Here is a 19,851-nt window from a genome sequence, read left to right on the forward strand (position 1 = left end):
GCCAGTCTTGCTTGACTCTTGTTCCCACCCATGTTCCTACCATGAGCTCACCAGTCATGAGGCTTTCACCAGAAGCCAAACCAATAGGGCAACTAGATCTTGAATGTCCAGCCTCCAAAACTTCGAGTTGGAAGTACTTATTTTTGTTATAAGGTTACCCAGCTTCAGGAATCTTATTACAGTAATGAAAACCAACTAATGTTTCAGAAATAGATAAACAAAATTAAGTAAAATTAAAATGATACCATTTCATATTCAGTTCTAGTATTTAGAGTTCTTCATTTTTGGTGATACAGTTAACAATATCAAATGATCACAGAATCAAATTCAAAAAACAAGTTGTGTAACAATATTTAAATCTAGAAAATTGAACCAGTGATAAATGCTGACATTTACCATTTTAAAAGACATTTCTGAAAACAAATTACAGTACCTTTGATTAAAACACTGGTTTCTGGTGGTAAAGGTAATGCATATTCATTGCAGAAAATTTAGAACATTTAAAAAAAGCAAAAAAATCCTTTTAAAAATCTCATCTTTTACAGTCATTTAGTGAAAGATGATATACTTCCTTCCAGTCAGAAAAGAGGCAAAGATTTCAAATATATATATATGCAAAAATGTATAGCTAGTGCAATAAGACTTTAAATTTAGTTTATTTGTGTGACACAACAATTCTATTTTTAACAGTAACGTATCTTGAATAATAGCAAACATGCATAAATATACAGAAAAATTAATCACTGCATTATTTACAGAGTGAGAATTTATTAAGAGGCTAAATATGTAGTAATAAGTTGTGAAATTATGGCTACAACTATACAATGAATCATTACGCATGTACTTTGTGATAAGGAGATAAGTTTACATAAATTAATCTTTTAAAAGGTTACAACATATCACAGAATATGATATTTTTGTCAAACTATAAGAAAAAGGTGCAAAAGATAACATCAAGTTCTCAACACTACCTGTTTATGAGTGATAAGAATGCACACATGAGCTTTGCTTCTTTTAATTTTTGTTTCCCTTCATAAGCCTTAATTTTTATTCAGTGAACATATTTTACTTGTGAAATAATAATGAAAGAATAAGGGAGAAAAATAATTATTTCTAAACACAAATACTAGACTGAAACTCCTTTTGTCATTTTTAGAGACTACATGTGGTTTTATAGGTTGTGTTTTGTTTTTACATGGTAAACATGTTATTTCTCTCATGCCTTCAGATATTCTTCAAAATCATTATTTTCAAGAGCTATCTATTATTTCACTGAACAGATGTATCAAAAGTAATTAGAACATTTCTATTTTTGAGAACTTAGGATATGCTTATATATAAATTTTCAACATTTACATATGCACATGATGTTATTCAAAGAAATAACTCCAAGACATTGAGCTACTCGATCTAACTGTATCAGTCTTTAATCACACTGACACATACTGCTGAACTATACTTCCAAACAATTATTTCATAGTGGGTGGTGGTGAAGCTCAGTGGTAGAACATTTGCCTCGCATATTTCGGGGTCCTAGGTTTCATACCTAGGACCACAAAAATGAAACAAAACAACAAAAACAAAAAAGATTACATTAACTCTCACTTCCACCATCAAAGATGTGTGTATCTTGGGATTTTATTGCTATGAATAAATTCCTGATTTTTTTCCAACTGATGGAAAATCTCAATATCTATGCTGTTCTTTGCAATCACTTTTCATAAAGCTGTTCAGAATCTAAGAACAGCTAATTTGAAGACCAATTGAAAAAACAATGCTTTCTAATCCAGTTGGCTTAACTGTTGTCATAAACTTAATATCCCATCCTATAAGAGTAACAGTTGTATTTCAGGTCCATCCAAAGAATTTTACAATTTGTCAAGAAAAACACAATAGGAATCAAAATATGGTAAACACTTTCTCGGTTTTGATTCTTCCTTACCGCATGTCAACAGCTCCTGCTTCACACCTGTGACTGGCTGAGCTTGCAGTGACTTAGGGTACACACACCTGGTGTCCCGTACAGTGATGTTCCTCTCCTTTACCCAGCGATGCATCCACAGTATGTTACAGTCACACAAAAGATAATCAGTCTGAAATTCTCTGTAACACACAAAGCAGAAATTATAGTGAAGGAAATTAAGTAGCACCATTATTTTATACTGGTTTAACTTTTTGTTGTAATAAACAATACTGCTCACCTCTACCATACTTGTGCCATACACCATCAACCTGGTCACTATCACCTGGCCTTCTATCCAAGGACCATCATTGGAGTGTTGGGTCCCAACCCTCTTTCCCACTAATCCCAGGATTCTACTTTTAACCAAAGAAAAAGTTATCAGATATTTCTCTTCTATGCAGCAAGTTCCATAATCCCAAGGTTCTGGAATACCAAATCCCCATTCTTTTTGTCTATCAACCTGTATCTATTTATCATAAAGCACAAGGCAGTAATTTTAAATCTTAAAACCTCCTCCAATTTTTCAGTATCACTGACACATTCCTGCTCTAAATGTGTACAATCTCTCCTGCTGATTTTGGCTGATGAATAGCAACGTACAGCAATACATGGACTATTTTGTGTGGTTATATTCTAGACATCTGACAAGACTGTAGGGTTCTCAAGGGTGGAAACTATTTCTGACACTTATTTCCTATGCAATACGTGACACCACAGGTACTTACAAATTTAAGGGATAAGGATTCAACAGATAAAATATAAAAGAATATTTCATACTTGATATAAAAGAAAACAGAACTGTCTCTAGATGACACAGAAAGCTTTGCCATGACCTTTGAGAGGAGATGCACACACAGCTTGGCTCTATGTACTGTATATGTAACACTTTGCTGAGCACTCTTTTCACTAAGCATAGACTATTCCTATGGCACATTATGATAAATCCAGCTAGAAGCCAGGGATATAGCTCAGTGGTGCTGCCGCCTGCCTCGAAAGCACAAGCTCCCAAGTTCGATCCTCAGTACCAAAAAGAAAAAATAAATAAATAAATAAATCTAGCTAATAAAAATAACAAGATGAATAGGAGGAACAAACAAATATAACTGAAATAAAACGTAAAAAAATATTCCATAAAAATGAATCAACAAAGTGCAAAGAACAAACCTAAGTCTGCATGTGTCTTACACTAATAATGCATTCGAACAGGGACCAAATCACTAGTTGCGGGGGAAGGGGAGGAAAAAGCAAAGAGAAAACAAATTTTTAAAATATTCCACAGAATAACCTGATTGCTAATTCCTAAGCACCACCTTCTGGTTGGTTCCTAACACTGCCAGGCAAAAACACTGGCAATGTTTCCCACCTTCTGGATGAGAATACTTTCCATATTCTTGCTACCCATGACCTTAAGATGTCATATTACCCTTTGCAATTTTATTTCTTTAACTTCAGAGAAGGGACGAGGAGGCGACTCAGTAGTAAGCACTTGTCCAGTATGTGCAATGCCCTGGGTTTAATTCCCAATGCCAACAACAACAAAGAAAAGCACTAGGCTGAGCAACGCATGCCTATGATTGCGACACTCTGGGACACTGTTACAGGAGGATCTCAGGTTTGAACCCAGCCTGGGCAAGACAGCCACTTAGTGAGACCTTGTCTCAAAATAAACAAAAATAAAAAGGGCTGGGGATGTAACTAAGGGCAAAGGCCTGGGGTTTAACTCCCAGTACTGCAATCAATAATATCAAAATCCAGAGAAATGAGCCCATTAAAGGTGTCAAAAGGAGCTGTTTCCACTTACAAGCAGCCTTTTGGACAGAAAAGTAGTGGCTCCGAAAACAGAGACCACACAAAAATCTGACCTGATGGGACATACACCCCCACAAGCACATACACCCCCACAAGATAAGGAGCAGCCAGATGGGAGCCTTGACTGCCGACTCCAGCTCCCTGCCTGGAGAAACTGCCAAAGAGACTGAAATGACACATCTGCAAAAAGAAAGGGGCTGGGGCACAGTATGGACAAGGCCCTGGGTTTGACTCCTCAGTGCTACAAGAAAGGGGGGAAAGAGGGAGGGAAGAAGTCTACACACACTGAACAAAGGCATCTGGTAGAGAAGAAAGTTTTCCTTGGAAAAAGACTCAATCTTATCAACTGAACAACACAGAGGAAAACTGAAAACAGTAAGTTTAACAGTAATCCCAACAGAAGTTAGTGTAACTTACAGTTTGAGATGGATTAGGGTTTATCTGGAAATACAGTCACTTTCGAAAGTGACTTACCAAATTTTATCTGGGGAAAATAATTAACCGATCCTTATAAAATTACATATAGCTGTGTGAATCAGATTTTATACCAACTTCATAAAACAGGCTTTCAATAAACATCCTTAAAAACACCAGTAATAAGTTGTGAATTCAATATGGTCAGAGATTACAGGATAAAATTAAATCCTTAAGGTATAAAATATTCTTCACCACAAATTCTTCATTGGGAGAGGACAGTTTACACTTTAGGGATTTAGTTAGTGAAACAACAAAAACAATTCCAGATTTGAAAACACAAAAAGAGAAACAATTACCAATTTATTTACTCTGAACTTAGATTAGAGTGATAAGGGATTCTGAGAAGAAAATGGCCATCTTAGCCCGAAATGCATTACTGAGATGTACTATATATTTTTCAGTGTGAATATAGGTTTCTCTAGTAAGTCTCATTTTTGCAAATTCACAAGATGTCCCTCATGAAATCTCTTAAACTACATAATGAATGCTTTTAATTTTCAAAAATGAATATACGCTTAGTAAAACAAAAAATTCTTACTTACAAAGACCGCAATGAGCCAAGATAATCAAAAGTTCCTTGAGACAGTGAAGAAAACAAATTCCCTGAAAGGTTTCTGGAAGAAAAGGAAATAAAATTAAAAAATTTTTTACTTTAAAAATTATTTAGTTCTATCAAATAGTTTTTCACATTTTTTTTAAATGCCCAATAATCATTATGTAACGTTACAAAAAATTCTTCCAAGTGTTTTATAAAGGGAGATCATCTAGTAAATTTTCTCCCAGATTGGGGGACAAAAGGTATTCTTAACCCTATACAATGTGGTTGTGAAAGTTTTTTAAAAATATTAATGTCAGGTAAGGATTTTTCTATGGAATATCAGGCAATCCTAAAAGGATGTGTACAAAATAACTCTTCATATGTTCATTCTCCATCATTAGAAAAGGTGAGGGGGAGGGAATTACAATCTTAAAAAATAAGAGAAAAAGACTGGTCTCCCTGATCAGCATCAGAACACATGAGTGAAAAACATGGGAAGAGTGCAGAGTCCAGGACCTCAAATGAGACACTGACTATAATGTAACCTTGGTATTGGGCAAATTACATAACCTCTCCAGTTCTCTCTTGTATCAAATGGCTTTAATATTCTGCACCTATGCTGCAATTGGAGTAGCCTGCCACACCCATAATTGGGAAAAAGTGTTTCTTCCAAGTTTGACTCTAAACCTGGGAGCTGGTTGTTAAGGACATACACCTCACCTTTGGGGACTTCGGGCAGTGAACTGGGACCAAGAGCTCTGTGAAAATGGCAACATGATCAAACTCCCCCAGGATCTGTCCTGTGCCTCTCGTATTACGGAGAACAGCTGGAATTTAAAACTAGAGCTCTCAAGCAACGAGGTGGGATAGGGCACAGCAGAAGCCTGGAGAGATGTGAGGGCTTTCAAAGACACAGCACTCCCCTCTGGCTCCGAGGACCTCCTCAGGCGCAGGAGAGAGCCGCAGTGTGGTAAGAGGAGAGAAGGACCTGGGGAAGGGGAGTAGCTCGTGTTATACCTGCAACCAGGATTCCTAGATGGGAGCCTGGCTCTCAACCAATGACCAGTCCTCACCTATCAATACACACGGACGTTCAGTAAGAACAGCCCGGACTTGCTTCTATGTACGCTTAAGGATTTTTTTTCCAGGTAGAAAGTCTGGATGAAATGCTTCTGATTCTCATGGGAGAAGTGTCTGAGAACCTTAAAAGAACAAGTAAAAGTATACATGTGCAGACTGAAAGAACAATGAAAAGAGATGCTTTTTTTCCTTTCTGGCCTGTCAGAGTAGAAACCAAATGTGAATTCTGAAAAAGATACTTGACTGATGGGAGTGTGAAACACTATGACATTTTAAGAAAACAATATTTATTCCATTATAATGAACAGATGTACTTTTATGATGCTCTTCTACATGAACTTATATGAATACTGTTATTGTTTATAATGTGAGCAGCATGAAAAATGAGATATATAACCAAATGAAGGCTTATGAGTTGCAAAGTGCTGAAATTGGGAAGTGAGTACACATTAATTCCTTTTTTCTAGCATATGTGCTGCTGAAGTGAGCACCACATTAATTCCTTATATAGCTACTTCTAATTTTTGTTTAGATGGTCTCAAGATTCATAATACTAAGTCAGAAACAAAAAAATTCATTCTACAAAAGTAGGATTTAAATGAAAACAGAAGAATGTCATTTTACAACGACCACTGGATCCTAGTATACTTATTATTAGATATTTTCCCTTGGAAATCACAGAAAAAGGAAAAGGAACCACACGAGAGAAGTGAATTCCAACACAAACCAATTTTCCTTTGTGCTTGAGAGGAAAAACAACCCTATTGTTTGGCTGCACATCAAGTAACTGGTGTGAGGTTGGTGGGCCACAAAACATCTCATATTTTACAACACTAGAACCACATTCCAACACTGAGATGCTTACAGGGACAGCTAAAGGGAACTGAAAATGACACATGAAAGAACAAAAATTAAGATCCACAAGAGTAAAGCCACTGTTTCAGCCTCACAGTAAGCTCCCTGGATGGTGCGGCAGGATAGTCAGCCACCTGCCCCCCGCCATGGTGTCATTTTCACTGTCTCAATTTTTATAATTCACATGATTCTTGCTAAACAGATACTTGAGTCACATATGTGTGTGACACATCAGGTGTGTGCATACACTGGGTGTTTACCAAGACATTTTTTTCCTTAAATTCTTTTATTGGTACATTTTAGGTATACAGTGTGTTTACATTCATCAATGGGTGCTTGCACCTGTACATGATGTATCTTGGTTCTTATTTTTTCCCCCATTACCTGTGCGCCCTTCACCTGCTCCACCCTTCCCTATTTACACAGATTTCATTTCCATTTTTTTTTCTTTTCTCATTTTCCCTTTCCCTTCTTCCCTTTCCCCTTTCCCGCCCACCAACCCTACACCTTTGGACCTTTTCCAATTTAAAGTATCAATTACTCATTTAATCCTCATTTATACTTTCAGTATTTCACACTAGAGAAACTATTCAGTATTTACACGTGTGTCCTATTTATTTCAGTTAAGAGTATTGCCTCAATATGCATGCATTTAGCTATAAATGACTCTAGTTTTTTGTTCTTTATGGCTGAGTAGTACTCCATTTTATAAAAAAAACACATCTTCTTTATCCAGTTTCCAGTTGATGGGCACTTGGGCTGTTTCCAAGCTTCAGTTATTACAAACTGTACCGCTATAAACATGGGTGCACATATATTGCTGTGGTATGATTCTGTTAATTCTTTGAGGAAGATATCCAGCAGGGGAATAGCTGGGTCAAATGGGACCTCTAGCCCTAGGTCTTTGAGGTATCTCCATATTGATTTCCACAGTGGTTGCACAAGTCTGCACTCCCACCAACAATGGAGAAGGGTTCCTTTCTCCCCACACCCCCAACAGCATTTGTTATTGGTTGATTTTTTATAGCAGCCATTCTTTCTGGGGTGAGGTGGAATCTCAGTGTTGTTTTCATCTGCATCTCTCAAATGACCAGTGATGTTGAACATTTTTCATATATTTGCTGCCTTTACTTCTTTGTCTGAGAAATGTCTTTTTATTTATTTTATTATTTATTTTATGCCCATTTTTGATTTGGGTCTTTGAATTTGGGGGGTCTGATTATTTTCAGTTCTTTATATATTCTAGATAGTAGTCCTTTGTCTGAGGTACAGCTGCTAAAATGTTTCTTCCCACATTGTAGGTTGTCTCTTAGCTCTGTTGGTCGTCTCTCTTGCAGTGCAGAAACTTTTTAATAAGATGAGATCCCAGTTGTTGATTCTTTCTGCTAGTTCCTGTGCTACTGAGGTTTTGTTCATAAAGTCTTTTCCTATGCCAATGTCTTCAAGAGTTCTACCTAACTTATCTTCCAGCAAGTTTAGTGTTTCTGTCTTAATATTTAGATCTTTAATCCACTTCGATGTTAGTTTAGTGCAGGGTGATAGGTATGGGTCTAGTTTTAATCTTTGGCAAGTTGAAATCCAGTTTTTTCAACACCATTTATTAAATAGGCTATCTTTCCTCCAATGAGGGCAGTTGGCTCCTTTGTCAAAGATGAGATAGCCAAGTATGTCTGGAGTTGTTTCTGCATCTTCTGATCTATTCCACTGGTCCTCAGGTCTGTTTCTTTGCCAGTATCATGCTGTTTTTATCACAGTACCTTTGTAGTATAGTTTCCAGTTGGGGATTGTGATACTCTCTGCCATGTCTCTGTTGCCTAGAATTGCTTTTGCTATTCTAGGTCTCTTCTGGCTCCAAATGAATTTTTGGATTATTTTCTCTAGTTCTGTGAAGTACAGTGTTGGAATTTCAATCGGCATTGCATTAAATCTATATAGTAGTTTTGGAAGTATGGCCATTTTCACCATATTGTTTCTTCCTACCCAGGAACAAGGGATATCTTTCCACTTTCTTATATCCTCCTCGATCTCCTTTTCAAGACTGCTGTAGTTTTCAGTGTAGAGGTCTTTTGCTTCCTTTGTTAGAATGATTCCTAGATATTTCACTTTTTTGGATGGTATTGTCAAAAGAATTGTTTTCCTAATGTCTCTCTCAGTGAGTCTGCTATTTGTGTATAAGGCGGTGATTGTTTTTTGAGTGTTGACCTTCTATCCAGCTACTCTGAATCTGTCAATTAAGTCTAGAAGTCTTTTGGCTGAGTTTTTTGGGTTTTCTATGTAAAGTATCACATCAGCAGCAAATAATGAGAGTTTAATTTCTTCCTTTCCTATCTTTATTCCTTTTATTTCTTTCTCTTTTCTAATTGCTGTAGCTAATGTTTTCAGAACTGTACTGAACAGGAGTGGTGATAGTGGGCATCCTTGTATTGTTCCTGATTTTAGTGTGAAAGTTTTGGACCATTTAGTATGCTTTAGTATGATGCTGGCTTTTGTTGTTTTATAGCTAGCCTTAATGAGGTTGAGATAAAGACCTTCTATTTCAATTTTCTGTAGTGTTTTTATCATGAATGGGTGTTGGATTTTGTCAAGTGTACCAAGGCATATTTTTAAAGGAGGAGAAATATTCTGTAGCCATGAAAAAGCATAAACAAATATTCTCTTATTGTTTCATTTTTTAAAGTGTGTTGCCAAGGACAGTGCATTTTTAAGTCTTGTACGTACGGCTATCCACACGTGAGGGCACCAGAAAAGAAAGTGTGAAAATGTATTTATCAGATCACTGCCAGGGGCTATCTCAGAGTGGTGTGACCAAAATGACAGAGGAAGTCTAAATTTCATATTGTCATACGGTTTATTACTCAATAACATCCAAATTTTCTGTATATTTTCGCATGTTTGTCTAAAGGAAATTCTTTATGCAAACATTTTTTTATATATGCAATTTTCTACATAAAGAAAATTATATGGGAAGTTGCTATACACATGACTCAAAGATTTCCGATAGGGAAATATTATGGACAGAAGTCTCTGGGAAAAAAATACAGGTTTCAAACTACCTTTCTAAGAAAGGGAGAGAACAAATGTTGATTCTGTGGTCAGGTAGCTGTCCCCCAAGAGAGCGGCATGGTGTGGACACCCTTAAGAGTGCAAGGCCATTTATCTGGCAGTGCTCAGGAGATCAGCTCCATCCGGAAAAGCAGAGATCAATACAGAGAAGTCATCAATTTCACACCACCAACCCCAACTCGTGTCCACTGAGGCCTCTGAGTCGCTTACAGAAAGCTGTTTTTCAATGTATAACTGAACCCCCGAGGCAAAGGCTTGCTTCAAAATGACGACAAGCATGTGTAGAATGCGCTGACGTCTGGCACGGCCACTCAAGGGCCTCAGCATCCAGCCCTCTCGCTAAGAAGCCTGCTGGGTTTCAGGTCCCTGCTGCCAAGGTGACCAGAAGAGTTTGCTGAAGAACTGGCAGAGGAAAGAGCTGAATGAGATTCACTCAAAACTCACTTTCAGGTATCTCCCAGGACCTGACCCCTAAAGGACAGTTCTACAAGCCTGTTAGGCATCGGATTTTCTTTTTCCACTTGCTGGAGTAAGAGAATGCTCTTCTTCATCCCCGAAGAACACACTGTGACTGGCCTTCAGGACCGGCACATGGTTTGGCACACAGAGCTCAGAAACCAAGTGTGAGAGTAGTCCACACGAGGCTCTTATCCAGAGCTTCCAGGTCCACAGCGTGAAACCAGTGATGGCGAACAATGGCAACAGCAGCAAGCTGTGGCACACGTGCCGTCGGTTCACCACACTGCTCCAGACCTACAGGGACTCAAATCATGATAAGCAGTTTTACAGAAATGCAGTCTTGAAGGCTAAGAAACGATCTCAAGTGACATTTTCTCTTTCAAAATATTAAACAATTTAAGCCAGATATGATTGTGCACATCTATAATTTCAGCTACTTAGGAGGCTGTGGCAGTAGAATTACAAATTCGAGCCCAGCCTGGTAAACTAATACTGAGACCTTGTTTCAAAATAAAAAATACAAAGGACGGGGGATGTAACTCAGTGTGTAGGCCCTGGGTTCAATATTCAGCACTGAAAATAGGGGCGAGTAGTATTTAAAACATTTAAGCCTGGTGTATCACAAAGATAAATCCATTAAAAAAAACCCTAGTAATCTCTTATTATACAGGCTATAAAATCATCTCAGTCAAATCTCAAAATAGGAAGTCCGAGAGGGTTATTTCTATGTTTTAACGAGTCACCTGGACAAATATATTCACTGTGTTCTCTGCCCTATAAATTCTCACAACTGATATCAGATACCTGGTAAAAATGTAAGATATGACTTAAGTTGTGCCCAAACTACCAGAACCTTGAACTTTTGAGACAGAGAAAAAGAAATAAAAATAAAATAGTAACTTGCCCTAACCAAGCTGTCCCACACAGCTCTTCCTAAATGACATTTGTTAATGGTTCAAACCCCAGGGACAAAGTCAGAAATCAACCTGGAACCAAAATCAACATAATAGTACACTCTGGATTTGTGCACTGAGTCACAGGTATCCAAAAATACAGTAACAATTCCTTCATAAAAGTAGAATTAGGGGAAATATAAAGCAGTCCTCAAAACTAAAAATACACAGGGATGGGATGTGGGGAATTAGAGGATACAGAATAGAGGGGAGAGGAAAGGGAAGGAAAAAGGACCAAGACGTGGTGTGTGTATGTACCACCCCTGGGATGAATGATTTACTAGGTACCATAAGTATATACTAAAAAAGGCAGAAATACAAATATCTCAAGAATAAAAATAAAACATCTGAAAAGGAAATGTATGCAGCTCAGTTATAAGAGTTAAAATATGACTGATATAATTAATTTCACCTCGTGAGTAAAGCATACCAAATCAATTTTTTTCTGCAGTTCTGAGGGATGATCCCAGGGGTGCTTACCACTGAGCCACATCTCCAGCTCTTTTTATTTTATTTTGAGATAGAATCTCACCAAATTGTCGAAACTAGCCTTAAAATTTCGATTTTCCTGCCTCAGCCTCCCAAATAGCTGGGATTATAAGCATGTACCACCACGACACCTGGCCAAAATCAGTCTTTTATTTAGAAACATAAATTAAGCCATATATTTCCCCCCAAAATTAAAAAAACACTAGGAAAGAAATCATCTGCAAGTCTCCTGACAAAGAAGTAGGAATAATTTGTCCTATAATAATTAGAAGTCCCTTCTCTTACTATACACATGAAATAACCTCTCTATTTAAGCTTCTAATTGCTTTCTCAAAGTGAACTGAACTAAATAAAAGAGCATTTCTAAAAATCTCCAAGGAGAAGGAAACAAGAATGGACCACGGTGTATCAGGTCTTCCACTGGAAATACGTTTCCTGCTGACCACTATTCTCAGACTGCTCATCTAACACATTAGTTTATGCATTTTCTCATTCTCATGCGGATCAGTGGGTTCCTATTCCTGAATCAGTCTGACTCTGTCTGCTTTTCATACATTTCCAACATAAAGCTTTATAGGTAATCAGCCTTATTTCTAATTACTCCCAGAAGGAGTATCTTTATTTAAAAAATTGATGGGGCCGGGGATTTAGCTCAGTGGTTCCAGGTTCTGCCTCACAAGTGCAAGGACCCGAGTTTGATCCTGATACCAAAAAAAACCCCCAAAAAAACAAACAAAATAAAACCCCAAACCAAAAAACTGATGGGTTATACAAACTTCTTTCACATTTATATTATGCATAAATTATACACATTTACAAATAATTTAAGTCTTTAAATAACTTTAGGTACTACTGGTCTTTCACTATAAACAAAAAACAGAGAATCTCAGAAAAGTCAAACAACTTGCCAGAAATCCTATGGTCAGAGGCATAGGTAAGTGGTTATTTTACTCCAAGTCCACTGGCATCCCTTTGAAAAACTGATGTTATTCTCATTTCCTCCTCCGAGCATCCCTAATTCAGCTTCCTTTCCTTCTCAACATTTGAAAATCTTCTAGACCATCAGCTAGCTTTTTACCTCTCCCAAAAAATTTCCCTGGGTTAGCAAAATTTTCAATCATATCCGTTAACGTGAATGTGTTGTCTTCTGTATGTGTGACATTGTGTGTGTGTGCGCACCTGTGTGTGCACGCATATGTGTATGGTGTGTTAATGTATTACAGGCTGAGCAGCCCTAATCAGAAAGTCTGAAATCCCAAATGCTCCAAACTCCAACACTTTTTGGCCATTGACGTGACAGCACTAGTGAGAAATTCCATACCATGACACTTAGATTCATGTACAAAATATTTCTACTCTTACACAATGTTTTCATTTTTTAATCAGCACATTTGCAGTACATGATTACAGTCATCGAGGGGAGTTGGTACATGTACCTGCCACGTCTGAGTGCTTTTCATGTCCCCTTCTCCTCTCTCCCTCTCCACTCCCTCCATCTCTTCGACCTCTTCCCATCTGCACCAGATCCAGTTCCGTTTCCTATTATCTATCTATCATGCACAAAATCTGTAAAAACACTGTACAAAACTGTCTTCACGGTCTGTATATAAGGTGCATATGTAACATAAATTTCATGCTTAGATCATTTCATTATATACATGCAAATATTCCAATACCTGAAAAAATTCAAACTCTGAAATACTTCTGATCCTAAACAGTTTGGACAAGGAACACTCAAGCTGTATCATACTGAGGCCATTACAACTCCACGATTGTGAGCAAACTGTCCCTTATTGCTTTTATAATCACAACAGTTGCTTTCTAATATTAAATATATTGTAGGTGTTCACAAACACTTGGATTCCAGTTCAGATAATACCTTGTATCTTAATAGAAAGAAAAGGTACTTACAGCCGAACCAGATTGGTGAGTCCCCGAAATATGTCTGCATTCAGACATCCTATCCTATTGTTGGTCAGGTCCCTGAGGAGAAAGCACAGAAAGTGTCTGCAGTTAGTTCTCTTCAATAATAAAGGTCTTACACGTTCAGTGTTCAAAAATGGCACCAAAGCATCACACCACCCTTCCTCCTCTGTATCTCTGAGATACCTGCCCACCTGCTGGGACATAAGAATAGCACTCCTCCGAGAAAACGATTCTTACTTTCACTTAGTTCTGTACACACAGACTAAATGCTACTTAATTATATTTCAAGCACTGACTCCTGCAAAATTAGTCAAGATAAAGCTGGAGGGTAAAAGAAGACTCGATCTATCTTACTGTCTGTGACACAGTTCCCTGGCTGACCTACAGAGTTAATTATGCCGGGGCAGTAGGAGAACTGAGCCCAATCTCAGCCAGCAAATAAGAGGTAATGGAAAGAGGTGATGGATAAAAGGGTAAATTATCAAAATGATGAAACTTTTATTTCCTCGAGAACATTTGAAACTTAATGCTTTTTTTAACTACTCAGAAGTTGTAACTGTAATGAAAAAACAACTGAGTTAGCTTTTACTTTACAGATCTATCATTTAGTCTCAAGTACTAGGGAATTGGGCCACAATTATTGTTTCAGTCCTAATTTCTATTTCCTGGAAAGTGTTATTTTCTAAATATTTTTCTCTTCGCCTCACTCTATGGAGCATTTTTCTTTTCATGTATGCAGAATTTTTAGTATTTTGCTCTCTGTAATTCCAGCACTTTGGGAGGCTGAGGCAGGAGGTTTGGAGGACTGCAAGTTGGTGCCCAGCCTGGGTAACTTGACGACTTAGTGAGACCCTGTCTCTGAATGAATGAACCAATGAATGAATGAATGAATGAATGAACGGGGATGTAGCTTAGTGCAAAAAGGCCTTGGGTTCAAACCTCAGTACTGCAAAAAAGAAAAAAATTCTTTTTCTTCACTTACTTTACACCAAGAACAGTAAACACAGTTTTAATTTTGCATTTAATCAGAGACCTGCATTGGTTATAAGTGAAAAAGTTTAAGCTAGAAGATAACAATTAGTTTCTCTAACTTTCAAATTGAAACGCCATGCCTTTCATTACTTTTCTTCAGAGGTCTTGGTACACCCTATGAAAGAAATCCCTACAACAAAGAATCTTAATTTTTAGTTGTTAAGTTTTGAATAATATACTTTGAATTTCAATAAAATTATTAGAAATAACTCTTTCAACCAAGCTTTCAAAAATTATCACATTCTCCTCAATGTCTGTGTTATTCTCTCTCATGGAAAAGTACACATTCTTGAATTACACTTTGAATTATTCTAGAAAAGTCCTTTAAGGCACCATTTCCAAATGAAAAACTGCTGCATTCAATCTGTATAATTGGTAATGGAAGAAAACATATTAGTTTGACTATAAATTACAGTAACACAGCATTTGAACCAAGTACTACTCATTTACTTTTTCTGCTACATACTAAAAACTACCTCACTCTGATTTTTAACAACTTCATGGCTCTCCTTCCCTCTCTTATGGCCACTTTTGCTAAAAGAATCTTAAGCAACACAATTCTTCATCTGTGCATGGTGAATCCCTCAACTTCCTCAGAATATTAAATTTAAGTATCTAATGGCACGGGACTTCTTTTTTTTAATTCTAGTAGATTTTCTTTTTATTTTGGGGTTTTACTGTTTAAGAAAATTAGGCATCATCTTGTGAATTGTTGCTTAAACAGGCATTTCTGGATGCTGTTCATTATCCTGTCTCAATTCTGAGCTTTAAATGGTATAATTATCATTGATTCTTTGGGAAACAATTTCATTATAGCTATACCTACTTAAAATGGAATTTAGGTATTGACAATGGGTTTTCATTTGGGTTGAGAATCAACTTGAATTTGTTGATAAAGCAGAAGAGAAACTGAATGAGTCTAGGTTTCACTTATTTCTGGTAATTAATTTTTCAGAAAGCCCCTTAATCTTCCTGATTCAAATTATCTATAAACTAAAGGCAAAGGCACGATATACTTACAAAAATGCTTTATATGTGGCTGTTGAGAAGGACGTACAATTGAGAAGAATGATTTAAGAGCGCATAAGAAAAAGCGCCTGTCTCTATAATCAACAGCAGAGTATCTTTACATCCCATTTAATTCATACATAGGACTCCTTCAGCTTGCAAGTTGTGTACCGTAAGTTCAATTACAAGTCAGATGTTTGGAATTAAGAATATATTTTCTACTGGGAAGAACATTATAAATGGCAATTACCTTCCTACACAAGAACACAAGAGACTACTTAATGTGTAATGCAATGAAAAAATGCTAAGGCAGTGCCTAGTACAATATCAGTAATTATATTAAATGCTACCAAACATGAATTTTAAAATTTATTTTAGATGGCTGTACTTGAGAAATTATTTAGGATCAAGAACTAGATGGAGAACCTCTGCAATCTTTAAAACATTCTGATGAAACTACTTTTTATTAACAGTCAAATTTCCTCCAACCTATATCTGTGTAGAAATATCACTCAAATTAACCTGTGCATTACCAAACAAGGTGGGAATACAATGGTGTAGATCAGAGAGAGGGAATACTAAGTTGCCCTATCTAAGATATGATGATGTCACAACTCCTGTGAAGAAAAAGCTCGATGGAAAAATATTCTAGAAGGTCTCAAACTTAAGCATCAGAATCAATTGGAGGGATGGTCACAACAAAGATGGGTCTCAGGCCCAGGGTTTTTGATGTGATAGGTCTAGCCCTACCTGGGCTTCCTGCTGGAAGATTCGGCATAGGTGGGAACTGACCCAGTATGACCATCACTGTTCTAAATCAAGCTCCTTGCTGCTGCCCTCTTCTCCTTAACGGCTACTTCTGGACGTGCTGCCTGTGCAGGGCCTGCTCCATACACTTGCCTGAGTTTGTCTGGCTGAGCCCTAACAACCTCCAGACACCCAGCAGCTAACCCCTAGCCACTGCTTCACCTCTCTGGGACTAGACATTCATTCTGCATCCAGGCTCTTGGCTGCTGTCATGGCTACATTACACTCAAGCCTCTCCTGGGCTTCCTGAGCTTCCTGGTATCTCTGGTGCCCAACACTGAACATGAAACAGATCTGCTGAATTTTCACTGAAGTCACCTGCTGTAGATCTCTGCCTTGCTGCTTGATGACACTGCTTACGCCTGGCTGATGCTGACTTTAACAAACTCAGCACCTGCTTGACTGGCTGTAACACTGACACTACCTAATGCCCGGCTGCCCCAACTCTTATCTCCTTATCTAGAGGTCCAAACTCTACTAACATCAGCCAGATTCTGAGTTGTTTCATTGAAGAAAAAAGTACAAAGTGAGTGGAAAAGAAGAAAACTGACTGGCAGCAAGCTTTCCTCCAGAAGACCTTGGGTTTCTAGGGAGTGGAGCAAAGAATGAAAATCACAGGACCCATCACTGCTCACACCCAGGCAAAAGCTATGGCACTACAAGGCCATAGTCTAGGCCAGGCCCAGACGAAAAATTAAAAATAAGTTTACAAGACAAAACACATCCTCTAAAACCTTTTATTGTCCAACTTCCAGAATTCTGACCTCTAAGGCTGCCCATAGAAAAAGGAGAAGAAAGCTACAGATGTGAAGTTTTAGATAAAAGATGTTTTACTGGCAAAAGCAATAATGGGGGTGGGGCTCAGGGTCAGAGCACTTGCTTAGTATGTACAAGGCCCTGGGGCTCAATCTCCACGCCCGCAAAATAAAAATAGTAGTGGTAATAATTTTTAAAACCCTGTGGAAATACCATGAGGATGATTTTGAACTGAAGGTATCTGAGAAGAAAACAGACACACGAAAGTTTTTCCTTGTTCTCCTTCTTTGTCTAACAAGGTTTAAATTTATAAAGGAGTCCCTCCTCTCTCTAGCAGGAAGGACAAAAGTTCCCCCTAGAGAGGACTTTATATAGACCTTTATTAGCCCAGAAGGCTCACCAGAGGAATCTACAAAACAAACATTTCTAATTAGGCTTTAACTACTGTTAGTTTCTCCTTCCTTTATTTGCTTTCCCACAATTTGTTACCCCTAGAGACTCAAGGTCCTTCCTTTTCTTAAGTCCTATCACTTCTGTAACTCTGACTAATCTGGCTTCTGTTATCAGGGTCACAGCCAAGAACTTAGAAGAGGTAGACAGAAAATTATTTTTCCTCCCCTAAACTACCTTCTTCCCCTCAGGAGTCTGTGAGCATGGTAAGGTAAGACAGTGCCCAGTACTGTCTTCAGAAGGGGTACAGAGGGTGAGGTGGTCTGCCTAGCTGGAGTGTAGTCATTTCTCAAATTCGAAAAATTGTGCAAAGAGCATGGAGGGGGTGAGGGTTAGCTTTGGAAGTAATAAAAACTGGCCTGTAGGCTGCAAAATAAAAACACAGTGATAAGACACACATGAAAATGGCAAGACTTTCACATCGTTAGTGGAAAGGTGCTCCATTTATCTCATTTATGACAGGTGCAGTGTGATCCAACTTGTAACTTGAAAATCATCTACAGATTAGGGTGCCCTGCAGAGCCACAGGTAATGATTTTACTAGCCTAAGAGGGACACAACTATCCAGCAGGAAACAAACCGCACTTAGGCAAATTAACTGCATTCTAAGCTGTTTATATTAAATTCTCTGTTCTTCTGCAAGGGACTGGTGCAGATGAACCTCCAGAAATTATTAAATATCCATTTCTTAGCATGCTAAAGTAAGTGAATAACTACTTCTGAAAGAAATAATTCAAATTCATAAGCAATTCAAACACTCACAATCTTTTTAGCGAAGACAGTCCCCAAAAGGCACCTGGATCTATATTACTAATAAGATTGTTCCGGAGGTCCCTGTTAAAAAATAAAGCAAAATAAAAGTTACTCACATAGCAGCACCGTAACGAATACCAGGCACACACTTACCTGCTATAAGGAAACAGCAGGAACAACAGTGATGGAAAGAAACAGAAACCACAGATCACCTGAGAAGTAACTGACAGAATTCAATTTTGAGTAATGCGGCTCCACGGTTTTTTGCGTTGGTCAATGTAAGAATAAAGGTACGTCATAAAAGCACATGTGTTCTAATATGATTCAGATCCAAGTTATCACTCAACTATAACCACCTACATTATTTCTCCAATCTCTTCCTCAGCATGCTCTACTTTGGTTATCAAAGTATATCAGTGGCTGTATTTATGACAAACATCATTACACTACAATTTTTTTTAAATCTCTGAAAATATATACTCTTAAGATTCATGTCACTTGGGTTTTTGTTGTTGTTCCTTTTTCCTCCCTGGGCTTTTGTGATCAGGTTTATTATAAACAAATACATGATGAATCACATGATAGCTCAAAGCAAAGATGCAAAAGTCCTCTCTGGGCACCAGAGAGCAGGCATTTTATTTTCCTTCTTAAACCCTGGCAACTCCATGCCAGTACCCTACCACTGGAGGGCAGCAGTGGGTGCCTACAGACTTCCCTCTACTCCTACCTACAGTGTTTCCGAAAGCAGGCTTAAACTGTTGCTGTCCTAGGTGCCTGAGCTTCAGTGGGGACTGAAGATGCCCCATAAAGGTGCAGAGAGCGGAGAGTCGGCGACTGTCCAGTTCTGGGGCCGACACTCTACCCACTGGCTTGCTCACACTTCAGCTATGCCGGGCACCCGAAAGTGACTCTGTCTATCGGGCAGAGTGGGCTTGCTCTCTAAGTAATTCAACCTTGCCCTTCCTTACACAGCCACGGGCGACCCTCCCACGCTGCTCTTCCTGACCAGACACAGCTCAGGGATGTTAACACAACAGATGCAGACAACACAACCTTGGTGTGCAGAGGAATGCTCAGTATAAGCCAGGATGGCAGGTGCCTCTCAGCTCTTGATTTTAGCTGAGATTTACAAGCCTACACTAGAAATACATCCCAGACCTTGGTGCCACCTGTTACCACAGCAATGGGGCGACCTGCATCTCAGGGTTCTCAAATGGCTACTTCTCCCTCGTGACCATTGTAGCCCATGCCTGGGCAGTCTGAATGACTATACTTAGAGAACAATCCCTGTCTGCCTTCTCAAACCCCTCCAACTCGAAAAACAACATGTCTCCCTTTGCTACTGTGCTTTTGAAAAGGTCTCCGAGGAAATCTTACTGCAGTCTATCCTGTCTTCTTCCATCCACTGTGTCTTCTTCCATCCACTTCTCGAG

General features: G+C 38.3%; 1 protein-coding gene across 2 annotated transcripts in view; it reads right to left on the reverse strand.

Moving 5' to 3' along the window:
- Positions 1 to 19,851, reverse strand: part of Adgra3 (adhesion G protein-coupled receptor A3) — a 137,746-nt gene that overhangs the window by 52,901 nt on the left and 64,994 nt on the right. For both annotated transcript variants that reach the window (XM_004847210.3, XM_087187405.1), the window contains exons 3-6: positions 18,428 to 18,499; positions 13,598 to 13,669; positions 4,792 to 4,863; positions 1,943 to 2,103 (exon numbers count right to left, since the gene is read on the reverse strand). In XM_004847210.3, the coding sequence (XP_004847267.1) occupies positions 1,943 to 2,103; positions 4,792 to 4,863; positions 13,598 to 13,669; positions 18,428 to 18,499 (377 nt within the window). The remainder of the gene's footprint in view (positions 1 to 1,942; positions 2,104 to 4,791; positions 4,864 to 13,597; positions 13,670 to 18,427; positions 18,500 to 19,851) is intronic.

This window comes from Heterocephalus glaber, unplaced genomic scaffold, assembly GCF_053883595.1.
Source record: "Heterocephalus glaber isolate CG9 unplaced genomic scaffold, H.glaber_assembly_v1.0 deba00001509, whole genome shotgun sequence".
NCBI lineage: Eukaryota > Metazoa > Chordata > Mammalia > Rodentia > Bathyergidae > Heterocephalus > Heterocephalus glaber.